The sequence below is a fragment of the Homalodisca vitripennis genome, chromosome 3, assembly GCF_021130785.1.
Source record: "Homalodisca vitripennis isolate AUS2020 chromosome 3, UT_GWSS_2.1, whole genome shotgun sequence".
NCBI classification, from domain to species: domain Eukaryota; kingdom Metazoa; phylum Arthropoda; class Insecta; order Hemiptera; family Cicadellidae; genus Homalodisca; species Homalodisca vitripennis.
In genome coordinates, this window is record NC_060209.1 from 123,480,263 (window position 1) to 123,496,542 (window position 16,280).

Below are 16,280 nucleotides of genomic sequence, written 5' to 3' on the forward strand. Positions count from 1 at the left end.
ATCTTTCAATACAACAGGATGATAATATTATCATATAAGGGTAGGGTAAGAATTCCCCACCAACACAAAGTGACACTGGTTCAATAGTACTGTATGTTTTTTTTAGAAGAAGCTACTTCACTAATTACAGTAGTAGTCTAGTGTGACAAGCTGGAAGAATTGACAGAACTCAGAACAGGAATAGACTCAATCTAGTACCAATCAATTGAATCAACAATGCAGTTGACTTCTTTGTTACTCACACAATACTGACTATATTTTGATGTAAAACTGCCATTTAAAGACCACAAGCTTCACTATTATACACATTTGGTCTAATTAGAATAATTTTTAACTGAAAGCATAATTGGCATATACCCCAACTAATAAACCTTAATCAGGATTTGGGTCCATGCTTTTCTACATTACTTGCAAATATACTATACAAAAACAAGAAATGGATTGTAACTTGTCAACAACAAAATTATACACAGCTTTTAAATAAAACCATATTACTAACCCTTTTAACGACACTGAAAATGTAATGAGGTGAGGTAAAGCTTAGGCTATCTGAAACAGTCTATACCCCTTAGTTCTAAATGAAATAGCTGCATCTTTAACAAATCAAAGCTTGATTGGGAATGCAATTTACTATTACAATGGCTATTCTAATAATTGTTTTATTAAATTACATATTTAGTAATCATATTGCTTTTGTAATTAAGAAATAATAATTTGGGTTGAAAGTGATTTTATTCTTATTTGGCAGTGGAAAGTAATGTATATAAACGATAGTTGATAGTTTTAGATTCCAATATTGAAAATTTAACACAAATTTTATTTGTGGTCTGTTTGTTTATTTACAAGGTTAACTGGTAAGTGAGGGTGCAAGGTTCAAGGTGACAACATCTTACGTGAGGCAATCCACTGGCAATAGGTGTCCTTTGAGTTATTGCTTCACTCAAGGACACCATGAAGCAGTCAGCCTGCCTGCCTTAATGTTTACTGCCTGCAACTTCCTTCACTTACCCAGTATAAATTACTCTACAAAATCTCACCTGACAAAGTAAGGCTTGCAAGACACATAGATCTCACCTATGAGACACATTTGTTGGTATCATCATTTAACATCCTGAGTACGATACAATCACATTCTGATTTGAAAGCATCAACTTTTTCTTCCAGATATTATAATTATAATCCACAAGGTTTAAATCTAATCTGAGCTACCTGTTTTTACTGTATGTCAAGGATCAACAACTTTTTACAATATGTCACTTAAAACATCACCAATCTTGCCAATTTAATACATTTTGACTGAATGTTATAAAGCATTGTCACTTCTAATTCAGATGTATGGTTTCTATCCGTTTATCCCTTTTAGTTCTGGAGCACAAAATAAATGTTTCCTAAATGTATTTATGTTTGTTTCAAGGCATCCCTGAAAAATATCAAGCTGATTTCAGTGACGTTATCTTGTACTAAAACACTGATAAAGTCAACAAACTGGAAACCTAAGTGTATTAATTTGTTTAAATTTTCAATGAACAAGAAATAATTTTTTATGAATTTTAAACTTTAATTTGAATTGGGAATGATATATATATAATCTTTCTAATGATTCAAATCCTCAGTAGACTCTTTCCAACACACGATTTTTCTCTCCATCAAATAGTACTTCTGGTGGTTAACGTAGTTCTTCTCATAGCTCACTTATAATATCTCCGTTTCATCTAGATTATGCTATCAATACAAGTTTCAGGAATCCTTACTCTGAGGCAGGGCATTTGGGACTGCTCGTTATGAAGAACAAATGTATTATGCACCAGATGATTTCAACTAGGTGGTATGTATTATTTCGTTACAAATTAATTCAAATAACCACTTTAAATACATATATATTTATACAGCATAATAATACTAATAACATCTTCATTACAGGTAGAGACATGTACAGATTGCAGGACAAATGACATTGTCATAAGATACATCCGCTGCAGTCAATGTGTTAAACTAAAATACAACCACATTAACAAAGAAGTTTTAAAACATACCAGCAAACAGGAAAAGGCCGATTACATTGACTAGTAGACCTAATGCTCCAACCACTACAATCAGTCTTGGTTCATGAATTTCTTCCACTTCAATAAACCTAAACATAACAAAATACTTTAGTTACACAAAATTCACTAAAATGTACAGGTTTATAAGCACCATTGACCTACTGTAAATTTAATGTTAATGTTATATTTCAAAGTAGGGCCATGGTGCACTCAAGCTAAAATTAAAGTCTATAAACAACAGCAAGATTTGTTGCCTTTTACAAAGTTTGCAAAATTGTGGCTTCTATTTGATTATTATGTTAAATATAAAATTAACTGATTATTGTTTAGATTCATTACTAATAAACTTTTTTAGCTACAGTAAACTTTTTTTACTTTAACCCTTTGAACCCCAGGCGACGAAATATCGTCGCCGAGAAGATATGCGAAGATCCCCGCGACGACGATGTATCGTCGCCAATGAAGTTGCGAGAATCCCCGGGCGACGTAATATCGTCGCCATGGTATATGCGTTTAATACATATTTATTTGAAATCGTAAAATACTTATTTTATGAGTATTAATACATATTTATATGTATTTTATTAAAATACTAATTTTTTTTTATTTATTTATTTACTAATTTATTTATTTAGGTAATATCAGTGATTTTTGTGTTGTACGCCTAGAGGTTTTTACAAGTCGCATACTTTTATATAAAAATTCAAAAAAAGTTTATTTTTAGAGATACCAATATAATTTTTTTTGTACATACACAAAACTAAATTTAGAAAAATAAAATGTGGGTGCCCATGGTAAAAATATTTCTTATTTTTTAATTAAAAAATCTTAAAATCAATTTTTTTGCCTAAAAATCTATATACATATATTTTAAAATTATTTTAATGCTGTTAAACATTTTTTTATACTTCAGACTAATCTTTTTCTGTGTATACAATTTCATTCTGGACATTTTGGTGTGTAATACAAGACAATAGCATAAAAAATAGCAAAAGTATTAATTTTTTACAAACAGTATGCAAAACAGCTGTTTCTGCTCCGGGATTCTCGGTAGTTCTTAGGTCAAATGATTTTGGTACGTTTTTTCCACCATCAATATTTTGGTCTGGGGTTCAAAGGGTTAAGAATTTTGGCTTCACAGATACAAGATTGTTTTTAACTTTCTGGTTTATCAAAGCTAATTCTTAATCACCAAATACAACTAACTTTATTAGAAACACTATTAAATGATAAGAGGCTTAGACATTAGATAAACTCAAGGAAACACTATAGTATACCAGAAAAAAACAAGCAACCAATTATTATACCAGCAATTAGTAATTGGTATACTGTAGGACTAACCTTTTGCATGCTTCAACTGTGATAGAGAAGCACAGAGCAACCAGAAACACTGCGTTGACCAGAGCTCCCAGCACCTCGGCCCTTGCCCACCCGAACGTATTCTTCGACCACTTTTTTGGTGACATCTACACAACACAATACACATTTTACTGTGACAGACAAGCATAGAGCCACAACAAACAAAGAGTTGAGTAGAGCTCCAAGCTCTTGCCCACTCGTATTCTTCAATCACATTTTGGGTGACATACACTACACATTTACAGTAAGGTAGAGCCACCAGGAACACACTGTTGACCAGAGCTTCTAGCGTCTAAGCTCTAGCCCATCGGAATGTAATCTTCAACCACCTTTTTTGGTGACATCTACACAACACAATACACATTTTACTGTGACAGACAAGCATAGAGCCACAACAAACAAAGAGTTGAGTAGAGCTCCAAGCTCTTGCCCACTCGTATTCTTCAATCACATTTTGGGTGACATACACTACACATTTACAGTAAGGTAGAGCCACCAGGAACACACTGTTGACCAGAGCTTCTAACGTCTAAGCTCTAGCCCATCGGAATGTAATATTCAACCACCTTTTTTGGTGACATCTACACAACACAATACACATTTTACTGTGACAGACAAGCATAGAGCCACAACAAACAAAGAGTTGAGTAGAGCTCCAAGCTCTTGCCCACTCGTATTCTTCAATCACATTTTGGGTGACATACACTACACATTTACAGTAAGGTAGAGCCACCAGGAACACACTGTTCACCAGAGCTTCTAGCGTCTAAGCTCTAGCCCATCGGAATGTAATCTTCAACCACCTTTTTTTGGTGACATCTACACAACACAATACACATTTTACTGTGACAGACAAGCATAGAGCCACAACAAACAAAGAGTTGAGTAGAGCTCCAAGCTCTTGCCCACTCGTATTCTTCAATCACATTTTGGGTGACATACACTACACATTTACAGTAAGGTAGAGCCACCAGGAACACACTGTTCACCAGAGCTTCTAGCGTCTAAGCTCTAGCCCATCGGAATGTAATCTTCAACCACCTTTTTTTGTGACATCTACACAACACAATACACATTTTACTGTGACAGACAAGCATAGAGCCACAACAAACAAAGAGTTGAGTAGAGCTTCAAGCTCTTGCCCACTCGTATTCTTCAATCACATTTTGGGTGACATACACTACACATTTACAGTAAGGTAGAGCCACCAGGAACACACTGTTGACCAGAGCTTCTAGCGTCTAAGCTCTAGCCCATCGGAATGTAATCTTCAACCACCTTTTTTGGTGACATCTGCACAACTCAATACACATTTTATTATGATAGAGAAGCTACATGTTGCTATCCTTCAGTAGGCTACATCCGGCAAGGCACTCCACCAATATAGTAGCTTGTTTTCTTCTCTGTGGAACCAAGTCGATGCACAGGTAAATAGTAGTTTTGTGCATATCTGCTGTGTACAGTGAATTAGCGATCCAATTCCAACCGTGTTTATGGTTCCTCAATGTAAACATGGGTTATCGTCTCCAGGATGTAATTGCTCACAACTGTGAGAATCGTTGATTTCTTCTCTAGGTTGTATATTATACAGATTACTAATTGCTCGTTTCTGTACAACAATATGTGTTGCATGTTTCCAGCTGTAGTGCTGTCCTAAACTGCTATCCTGTATTGTAGATGTGATTCTAACAACGTTTGGTACGCTGTTTTATATCAAGTAGATGTAGACTCCAAGCAATTACATTCTCTACTGTTCTGCTTTTACATGATATAAATTAAATAGTCCAGTTGATACTATTGGTTAATTTTTTAAAGTAAAGAAACAAACATTTCTATTAGACAAAAACTATTTAGAATACTTGTAATTATACGAACAAAATATAGTTTTAAGAGTCTATTAATAGTAAAATTTATTTTATTACTACCGGTATCACTCATATTGAGAAATTAATATGATAAATAAGTCTATATTACTGCCATGAACAAATTGCACATTTTGACAAAACAATAAAAAAGAGAAATGTTTTCTCATACTCAAAACTACCTGTTTGTTTACATTTAAAATTAGGCAATATACAATTTAATCTAATTATATTTAAAACTTTTAAAGTTATGATGTTGAATTTTTTTTTCCAATCAAATCCTTAGTGGTAAGTAATCAGGTTCAAATTCTGCCTGTGACCATACCACTTTTATTACCTCCGTCAACCATGTATTGTACCAACTCTACCCCTTATTTTGTTCGATAAGATCCTTGCAACAGGCCAATAGTCCATGATGATGAGCAAACCAAAGCTTAAAAGGGAATCGGCTTTGCCTTTGTATATATAATATTATCATACATGATAATATTACCCACATTTCCTGAAGTAGTGTTTTAAATGTAAGTTTATCAATTTAGATCACTATTATGAAATATATACAAATATATAAAATAAAATTAAAAGCTTATTAAACTTCTTCTGAAAACAAACACTAAAATGGGCATATAATAGTTCATCCTATCGTCTTTTTGCATAAATAATCTAAGCTGATTTTAATGGGGAAATCATAGGATGACAGACTGTACCTTAGTTATCTTGCACTAGAAGATATTCTGTTCTTCTAAATTTCAATATATAACATAATATTCTACCGTTAGTTATTTTTTCACTCCTAAAAACTAACTATTTTCCCAATTTAATCTTTGACACAAATGATTTGTTGGTTTGGTTAAAATGTTTGTAAGACAATCACCCTTGTCCTAATGCAGTATTCTGTTACCAGTTAACAAATTAATATATGAAATCCAAAAGTGGATATGAGAGACACATTATAGATCTGTACAATAGCAGTATTATATTTTAAAACTCGTCATTAATACAAATTAATTTACTAAGAAACAAACTCAATTTCAACAAATATAAACAAAATCAATGAAATTACGTGTATAAAGGCAGAGATTAATTACCCACTTTGACTGAAAGAAAGGCAACAACCAGTGCTGCCACATCACTCAGCATGTGAAAGCTGTCTGCGACAAGAGCCATGGAGTTGGTGACGTAGCCGACCACAATCTCAACCAGGAAGAAGAATGTAGTCAGCCAGAACATTGAGATCAGTCGACATTTTTTGCCCGTGTATCGGCCCATTGTATTTCTGAACAACAAAATGGACAGGTTACACAACAGGAAAAACCAATAACTCTACAAACACTACAAAAGTTTACTATATTTAGTGGAATCAAGGTTTTGGAACGGGGTGTTATAATAAATCCTTCTACACAATTAAAGCTATGGGGAAGAATTTCATAATAAATACTTTAAATAGAAAAGAATAAAAGCTGATTGTTTTTAGTAAATGGACTTTTGAAAGGAAATTTAGCAAAAACAAAAACATGAAGCAACAAAAACATACAAAAATTGTTCATCTTGATTACAAAATAGATTTTGAGTACAAGATATTGAAAATAAAAGAATAATAATAATGTGCCTTAAATACTACAAACTATTAATATATCATTATACATTGCCACCTGTATGAATGAAATGCACTAACTTAGTTCTCAGGCTTAAGAGGTTTGGTGTTATGACTGTCAATTAAAACATACCTAACATAAAGTTACAACCCTTATTAATACATAAAGTTACAACCCTTATTAATACATAAAGTTACAACCCTCATTAATACATCAGTTTCAGTTTAACACCTGTTGACTGGAGATGACTCCCCAGAATGAGGCCAATGTTAGTAATGTTTCAATGCGGTGTGAACCGGAAAATATATGAAAATGTGCTATTGTTGTCGGAGATTTTATCTTCCTCTTTCATACAAGAAAACTGATATCAATTTGTCAATGTGGTTTAACACAGTTATTGTTCATATATGATAGTGGCAGTGGCAGTGTAAATTATAACTCATTTAAATTCTTATTAACTTTAATCTCCACCTAGCACTCCCCATACAAACTCATTTTCTGAATCACACCATAGAGAAGAAGTTGAAACTAAACTAACTTCTGTTGGTATGAAGTTAAAAAAAAATCCTCAGTCCCTGAAGGATTTTGCCCATACAACCAAATTTAAAATCAAACTTAATAAATGGCAGAACAATCTAAAGAAATTTAATGGAATATGTGGTTCCAATATATTTTTGACATACACAAGAGTAGACATATTGGAACATGCATTGATAACATTACAAACCTATGCAAACATGTACAACCATCTCTATTTGCATTTCCGAAAAGTTTATAAATTTTTAATCTTAAATACACTTAAGTCCACAAATATTCTACACGCTTCAGAATGTTCAAATTACAATACAAAATAACGTCCATATTTCTTTTTCAATAACAATACCAAATAATCTGCTTGAAGATTTGTTTTCTACTTTTTCACAACATAATTTCGTACATAAACAATGCTGTTTCGATTAGTAAAAAAGATTTAACTGTAGTTCATAATTCTCAAAAGTAGTAAAAGTTATCATGATGTAATTTATCCCAACTTCAAAAGACTGGACCTTTAATATCTTGTAAATGACTTTAAGTGTCTAAAAGCTAAAATGTACTTAAAACCGTGAACACTGGATAAAGCAATGGCCTTGGGAGATTGCAATAACATTAGGGTCTTTTGGGAGATTATCAGCAACCATAAATGTGAGATACGTTCTCTCAGGTGTGTTAGCTGGGAATTAACGGAAATACCATTCATAACATCTAGCGTGTTGCAAGACACAGTTTGTAAACATTTGTCTGTACTTCATTAATCTGACTATTTTTCACTATTACATCACGCACTTTCACCATAAATCTTAGCAATTAGACGTTCAATTTTGGCTGTCAAATTAACATTCCTTGCCTTAAATACTGACTAACAAACTGAATTTTGCAGTCAGTTGGATTAACGATTGTCTTAAACAGTTCAAATAGCCAGATTAAAAAAAAAGAGTAACGGAAGTGACATCAGTGTGGAGCTGATGAATTAAAGAAACAAGTGTAAAGTGCTGATGGTAGCTTTGCAGCAGTATTACAGTAAAACATCACTTTCACTTCATACCCAAACTGTTCATTATATGCTTTATTGTTACAAAACTACTATATAATTGAAATGGGAAGGTATACTTCGCAAACACAAATTTTATTGATTTTCTATGTTGGTACTGTACAAATCAATAAATAAATTCTCATGTTTAATTGTGAGCTAATCTTATCTTGAGACAGTAAAGGAGCTAGATAGCCAAAGTTGGGATTAAGTTAACTATTTTCAGATAGGTTTCACCACAACAAAGATATAAAGATCAAAAGTTACCAAACACTTTTTTCTTTTAAATACTTAATACAGTAATTAATCTAGTTCAACCTAATTATCAAATTTTGTTTGTATCTCCAGACAGAGTTATAAAAAGTTTTAAAATCTTCCTTACATAAGACCTGATCTATATTAAACACAAATTAATAGGTTTAGGTTACATTTTGCCTAGTAATTTTGCCATGAGTTCAAGCATTGTACCAATTTGGCATACTTCAAAACCAGGACTGGCACTACCTATATCTCCATCCCGAGCAACACAATTCTTGAAATTTATCAGAAATTTGAAAATGTGTGCTAATTTTTGTAGGTCTTACAGGGTCCCTCTATAAATTCTATAACACATGTTATATGCAGTGTTACATAAGGTGTTGTCATTTTTCTTTTTAAGAATCAGAGACTAACACTAATTAACATCGGTTTGAAGTAAAAATTAATTTCTTTTAGCGTGTACTGTATATCTATTATTTGATTGTGAAAACATATATTACATAAAAGTATCCACATCATAATTGGGTGAGCGTTAGCGAGGCCTATCGCTTAAAGGGCTGGAAAAATTTCATTTCTGTCGGTCCACACGATATTTCGACGACGAATTGAGCCCTATGTACTTAAAATTGTGCCTAAAGCTTCAATTCTATATGAGCAACACCTGCTGATGGTACATGGGATTATGCTGAGCGTTAGTGAATATTTTTACATCAGTCTTATGGAATACCATGATGGTAATGAGAGAAAAACAGAACACATAAATGTGTAAACAAACTCAGTACACTCATAAGAGATTTTAACATATGATATATTAACACATGCAGCCTAAACATCCCAACATATTCATAATTTTATAATGAACTTGGTGTGTGCTCTTTTATTATTTACACACTTACCAGCTTAATACACAAATATATGAATGTATCCACAACCATGAAATTTGGCTGGTGACATTGAAGGCCTGTCACTTAGTCGGCTGGCATAATTATGTGCGCTGGGGGATGTAAAAAATATATTTTTAATATGATTGTCTGTTGTTCTATTGGACAGTAAAAAGTGAGCTATAAACTTAACATTTTTTCATTGAACCTTAGCAAAGCCCGTTACACAACACGTGGAGTGGCGTACTCCTACCTAAGGTGTTTTAAAAATTCAAAACCGCCAAATTGTAATAAATTTAATTGTGAACACAAAACCATATAGTGTTATGGGGTTCAGAAAAGAAAATGGTAATAATTTTTATGTTTACAGAGAATAGCGCAAAAGTACCAAAATTTTACCATCTTCGATTGCCAAGCAAAACAATGAAAATAAAAATAAAAATGGCCATTTTTATCTTTTTATGGAGTTAGCTGATATAGAATAATGTAGAAGTAAGTATTTTACTTCAAATTAACAAAAAAGAAAACAACATAACAAAACTTCTACTTTAGACTCAACAAAGTCAGTCACGTCAAATTCTATTAAAATGTAAAAATATCACTTGATTTACAAGAATCACCCATTGTCAAGTTTGATTATTAACAATGTATGATAAAACTTTGCACAATTTGAAAGAAAAACCTTCTAAATAAAGAACAAAATGATTTGTGAACAAATAACAATTTCCACTGCTCATAAGTAATAGCAAAAATCTGGGAAAATCTCACTAGAAACAGGATTTAATATTAAAGCAACTCATATGGTTTTCATTGATGTATAATTTAAAGATATGTGACCAGTAATAAATAATGCTTTAATCAGAAAAATACGAATAGACACTCTATGTCTATCATACTTTCTCAGTTATCCGATTGGACACCAAATGAGTCAATCGATGCTTCCGGGGTTAATGGCTACAGACTTAATAGGTTTTACTTCGCTTTATCAATAAAATACATCCAAACCATACAATGCATTTGATAGATATGATTGAGGCATCACTCGAAATGTCAGTTTTTAAGTTGTATAACTTTTGGCAATTTACACAAAATGTCTAATAATTTAATCAGCTGTTTATAAAATCAGATATTTTGAACTTGACTACATCAGTCCAACACAATGTCTGTACAGCTGTGAATATTCTATAGTTTTGTGCTATTTTGAATACTAAATTTCGGTCGATATAAAATTCAGAATTAAGGTGTAAAAGCCATCAGAATATGTTTACAAAATTTTTATGTAAAAGCAAGAAGGATTTTCTATACACAGGCTCATCAATAGTTGTTATTGATAAATACAAATTTATATAATACTTAATGAAAGGTGTAAATGAAAGGGATATTTTAATTTAAACCTATATGGAATTTTAATATTTTATAACAATTTAGCCTACTTTTTAAAATTAAGGACAGTTGCTAGAGAATGGTTAAGTGAGCTATTTGACAGTTTCCACACAGGTAGTTTGTCGACATATAAAATTCTTGTCCTCTCTAAAAAAAAACAGGACCTCTAAAAAAGTAAAAGTAAAAATGAATTAGATTGGACAAAATTGAAGTTTTACATGTAGCTTGTTATGATAAAGACTATATATATTTATAAAATATATTTCAGTTAAATCTGGTTTCTCTTACTGCGTTTCGGCACAAAGGCTTCTTCTTTATTATAGAAAAGTGTATAAAAATTACTAGGAAGTGCAAGGAGGGAAGCACCTGAAAAGTTTATTTGAAATTCTTTGAGTAAGTAAAAAACTGGTGCATAGGATGTCATTACACAAACCAAAACAAGACCATACTGTTCCAAACAAATGAATTATGCAATGAGGTAGTCAAACCAGCAATTTAAAAACCAGATGACAGCATCACTTACTGGCTCAGATAAAAATTTTAAAGGTAGACTTCAAAAAGTGGCATAATTATTTAGTTGCTTTTACTGAATGTGTTGATTGTTTTATCAAAGGCATAATCAGATATTACAATTTAAACTAAACATGATTTATGGAGTTTATAAATTATACAGTAGCCTAAATCACTGACCAATTGACAGGTGCAAATACTCAAACAATTAAATGTTCTTGGACGGCCAAGAGACGTTTCAGGAGTGGAATACCAGCACACCATGTTTGTGATTTTTTTTGTACTGCAGGGAATTGCACCTTTTAGGAAAGAATCCTTTCCTCTACCTTACAAAAACGGTTGCTCACTGATATTCGTTCAAGCTATAACTTAAATATAAGTAAATTTTCTCTAATATGCAAGTCTAAGCCAAAGTTGGTTTTGCTATTTTTCTACAATATTGTAAAATTTGTTTTATTAAACATTTTTATGTTATATTCTTGTTAATAATGGATTATAATTCTTGTTGCGTAAAATAATTATTTTATATATATAAAACCTGGATATATTGAATTGTTCGATAACAACAATCGAATAACGATTGTACATCACTTATTCAAATCTCCATAATGTTAAAAATAATCTGCTTAGTACTCAATATGGAAAAGTCTATAATTGGTTGCTTCAAATTAATTGATTTATAATAGGCCTAATGAGAAAACGCACAATACTACTCTGAGTACATATGTTCAGTCAATGAAACCATTTGGTTGATTTGGTTTAAAAGCTAAAATGAAATATGTATCAATAGCCTATGACAAATAGATGAATGAGTAACAAACCTCCACCAGTAAATGTTAATTTTCAACTCTTATTTATATTGGGGAGATGGGTAGAGTACGGTACAAGCGGACCCAGTTTTTTATATTGAAATTGGCAAACGATATTACTTAATCATAACCATCAATATAATCAATCGATACTGATTAATTATTTTGAATGATTAACTTAAATAATCTATATCAACAGCTGTAAACACTTTCAAATAATATACGTAATGTAATATTTCAATTTTACATAATTAACATTTGATTATTAAAAATAGCAGTCAATTGTAGAAAACTACACGACATTGCTTTGAACTAAGATATGTTTTTCGTGGCTTCAACATGTTGTATTTGTACTGAAAAACCCATTATGTAAAATTTGTGGGACAGAAACAACTGTAACTGTGAGAGTAGCAAATATGGTCGTCTTCAGTTTCCTAATTTTGGTTATAATAATTTGTTTGACCACTGTAAATATTAAATTCATATTTTAATTTAAAACACATGATTGTTATTGAAGACTATAGATACTTTTATATCGATTGATAGTCGATACTTTTATATAGGATTTGAGATGCGAATATTAGGTATTGATGGTTACATTCTTCGATATAAAAAACCGGGTCCGCTTATCGTACCCTACCCGGGAGACTTTAATAAGCGGCTTATACTTGTTATTTGATTGCTATTATTGGACAGTTCGATATATTATCCAACTTTGATGTGTGTAAAAATCATACACAAGAGTTATAATAAATTACCGTAACAAGAAGAATCTCGTAATCACAATTTGAAATGCATAAATTTTACAATAACATTACAAAACAACAAAACCAACTGTGGCCTAGAATTAGATACCAAAGAAACCTTACAATATTTATAACTTGCCCAGCTTGATATCAATAAGTAACCGCTTTTTTGAAATGGAGGAAATAATTCTCCCCATGTGTTACCAGGAGTTACTTAAACAAACTGCGTCACTTGTAAGAAATATCTTACATATTTTCCTCATGTTCATCGCCATTTTCAATGTCTCAAAATATTAGTTACTTCTTGTTTTTTTTACATTAAAATTACTATAACTAATAAGTTCAAATCATATGCTAATTTAAAAATTGCAATATCGAATTACCCTTATGATAAAAAGAATCAAACCAATAAATAATAGCAATCAAATAAGAAGTGTAGGCCGCTTATTAAAGTCTACCCCTTATATTTCCTAGGCTACAAGAAATTTAGAGTGGCAATGTTTTTTAAAGAAACAATTTTTATACAACACTTCAAAACAAATATATTCAGCAAGTAAATCAAATTTGGCCTCACCGTATTTAAAAAGAGGGCATATTCCTATTAATTACTACATTTTAGGCTTAAAACCCTCAACCCAAAAATTATTTTTTAATAAACAAAGAAAAGTTGTACTTTAGATGGGCCTAAAGCAATTTAGACCTGTTGATAAGTTCACAAAAAATGAAAACTGTAAATAATCAAAGAATGATCTGGCGGGGTGGCAATAATAATAATAAGTGCCTATAAATAATAATACTAAAAAAGTAAATGCGATGTCCATGTAACTGTAAATCTGTTCATTTAGAAACAAACGAATAACCGAATACAAACCTATCTTCTGAATACTCCCAAACGGATTTGCACTAGGCACTTCCTACGAAGTTATGTATATCAGGGAGTTGTACACAACACACAAAACTTGTTCCAATTTTACAGCTCTGAGCAATTATTCACAGAAAACATTGAAACAACCTTAACTGCACGCATCCACCATAATTCACACGGCACTCGACGCCGAAGGAACACAAATTCTCAACTGACTGAGCAGCTGGAACTGAACACTACTGCCAACACTTCAAAATAAAATATCACTACTTGACTTTGATGTCAAACAATTTCAGATTCACAGGAATATTGTTAATTGGAGAATTTTAACTCGATTAACACATGAAACTAATTTAGTGACTTGAATATAAATTAATATAATTAGAGTCCCAGGACTTAATTATTATTTAGAATGATAGGACCTACATTTTATATTGTTAAAAAGTAGCTATGTTGGTTCCCCTGTAAATAAAGATTTTCTGTCCTCACTTGTACACCGCTAGTCCGATTCACTATTCACTCCCAATCAGCTGTTCAAGGAAACAATGATTTCTTGGTTTTGTTGACTCTCCCTAAAATTCACCTTGGACTCGCAACTAAAACCCTACTTGAATATTGATGAAATTAAGAGTTCCAGGGAATTTTGAGTCTTGGCCCTTTTAATATTCCGACGTTTAAAATGTATTATATTAGCACCAGTTTATATATTATATGCGTAACACCATGTATATCCTAGTACATACAATTATACATACAGTCTACATATTAAATCATTCATAAATCACAAGTATCAAAACGTACTGTATTTTAATATATAAAATAAAACTCCGATTGATTTTAAATCTGGCTTGTTAATTTCCGTAGGCATATGTATTACAGCAACATGAGAACTAATACTACATCTATACAAATAATACAAAATTATTCACAAATATATTATGCCTAAACGCTACTATTCCAACTTACATGTGTATTTTATGTATACTGGTGTTTTAATTTACAAATATTAAATGTGTAAAAATGTTTTGTTTCCTTTTACTCTGTAAATTTACCATTCTTGGGGATATAACATATTTTTCAGTTTAAATTATTAAATTATACAGGATCTCTAGTAACATTATATTTTTCTACCAATTAATTATTGAAATAAATAAAGGAAAATAAACAGCTCTAAGGATTTTGCACTATATTGACGTTTGATTTTAAGTATGTTAACAATTCTATTACTACGATGAGGGAAGAAAAAACTTGGGGGAAAAATAAATCTTAACAACACTCTCTAGAGCTTTCAAAATGATTTTTCTTAATAAACAGTTTTAGCTGGTGATGGCTACTTTCTCTGCGCAACGTATAAGAAGAGCAGTATAAAATATTAAATCGTAAAATAGTTTATTAAATCGCTTTTTTAACCAGCAGAACTGCTAAAGCACATTATTTAAACTTGCCACTATATATTATGGTACTAATGTTTTAGTTTAAAAAGTAGTAACATTTTAAGAGAAAATTCTTCTTTTAAGAGAAAATGTACATGCTCAAGGAACAATATTTTTAAAGCTAAATTTTTTAATATCCTCCGATAATGATTGTACGAGTACGGTGGTTCTTGTATTGAGTTGCAAGGCTACTTTACCCGCAAGATAGCATTGGAGAAACATGCTAATTATACCGGTTGTCTGCAATACTTAGTCGTAACGCACCTATCTAGATCTCGCTGGCGAAAAGGTGGCATAGCATAGTATGTACAACAGCTCAATGATACAAGTGATCTAAAAAATGCAGAAACTTCGTGAGTTCATTATACATTTAGAATTATTAAAAATATCAAAAAATGGTAACTCCAGAAAAGAATCATTACATTACAGGTTCTTTTCCTTCCTATGAAGTAAAGTCATACAGATATCTTTGGTGAATTATTAAAGAAGCAGTATAATTTTGCTGTACTGTATATAATAAAGTTTTATATAATTCTAACATGTGTTCACTGTCTTTACACTTTATGTAGTTTTTTAAAGCATTTTACATAAAATGAAATTGTATATAGGTCTGATCAAGAACTTGTTTTGCATAAACTAACAGTTATTGCGTAGTCCGAATGGAAACATCTATTGTTAAGGTAGATTTTATACTACAATCTCCGGACCGTGGCCTCCTCAACGACATCGCTTCCTTTTGGGAGGCAGAAATTAGAACCGACCGTTATGATGGCATGTAATTTTCATAATACGTTAAATGAAGCCACCAACGGAGAGGCTCACAGAAGAATTGTGTAAAAATAATGCAGACTTGTGAACACAATTGCTATAATTATTTATATAAGAGAATTAAAGTTGGTAAAGAGATCGCCTTTGCATGTGGATTGTAATTGGATGAATTGTTATCCAGTCCGGCCGTTTACATTGTCCA

General features: G+C 31.7%; 1 protein-coding gene across 4 annotated transcripts in view; it reads right to left on the reverse strand.

Annotated features, from left to right (window-relative positions):
* The window catches only part of LOC124357480 (zinc/cadmium resistance protein), a 67,647-nt gene that overhangs the window by 26,741 nt on the left and 24,626 nt on the right, over window positions 1-16,280 (reverse strand). For 3 of the 4 annotated variants that reach the window (XM_046809317.1, XM_046809318.1, XM_046809316.1), the window contains exons 1-4: window positions 13,884-14,091; window positions 6,356-6,539; window positions 3,384-3,508; window positions 2,034-2,131 (exon numbers count right to left, since the gene is read on the reverse strand). In XM_046809317.1, the coding sequence (XP_046665273.1) occupies window positions 2,034-2,131; window positions 3,384-3,508; window positions 6,356-6,532 (400 nt within the window). In that variant the 5' untranslated portion in view covers window positions 6,533-6,539; window positions 13,884-14,091. Of the gene's footprint in view, window positions 1-2,033; window positions 2,132-3,383; window positions 3,509-6,355; window positions 6,540-13,883; window positions 14,092-16,280 lie in introns of those variants that run through there. The other variant, XM_046809319.1, reaches the window with a different exon arrangement.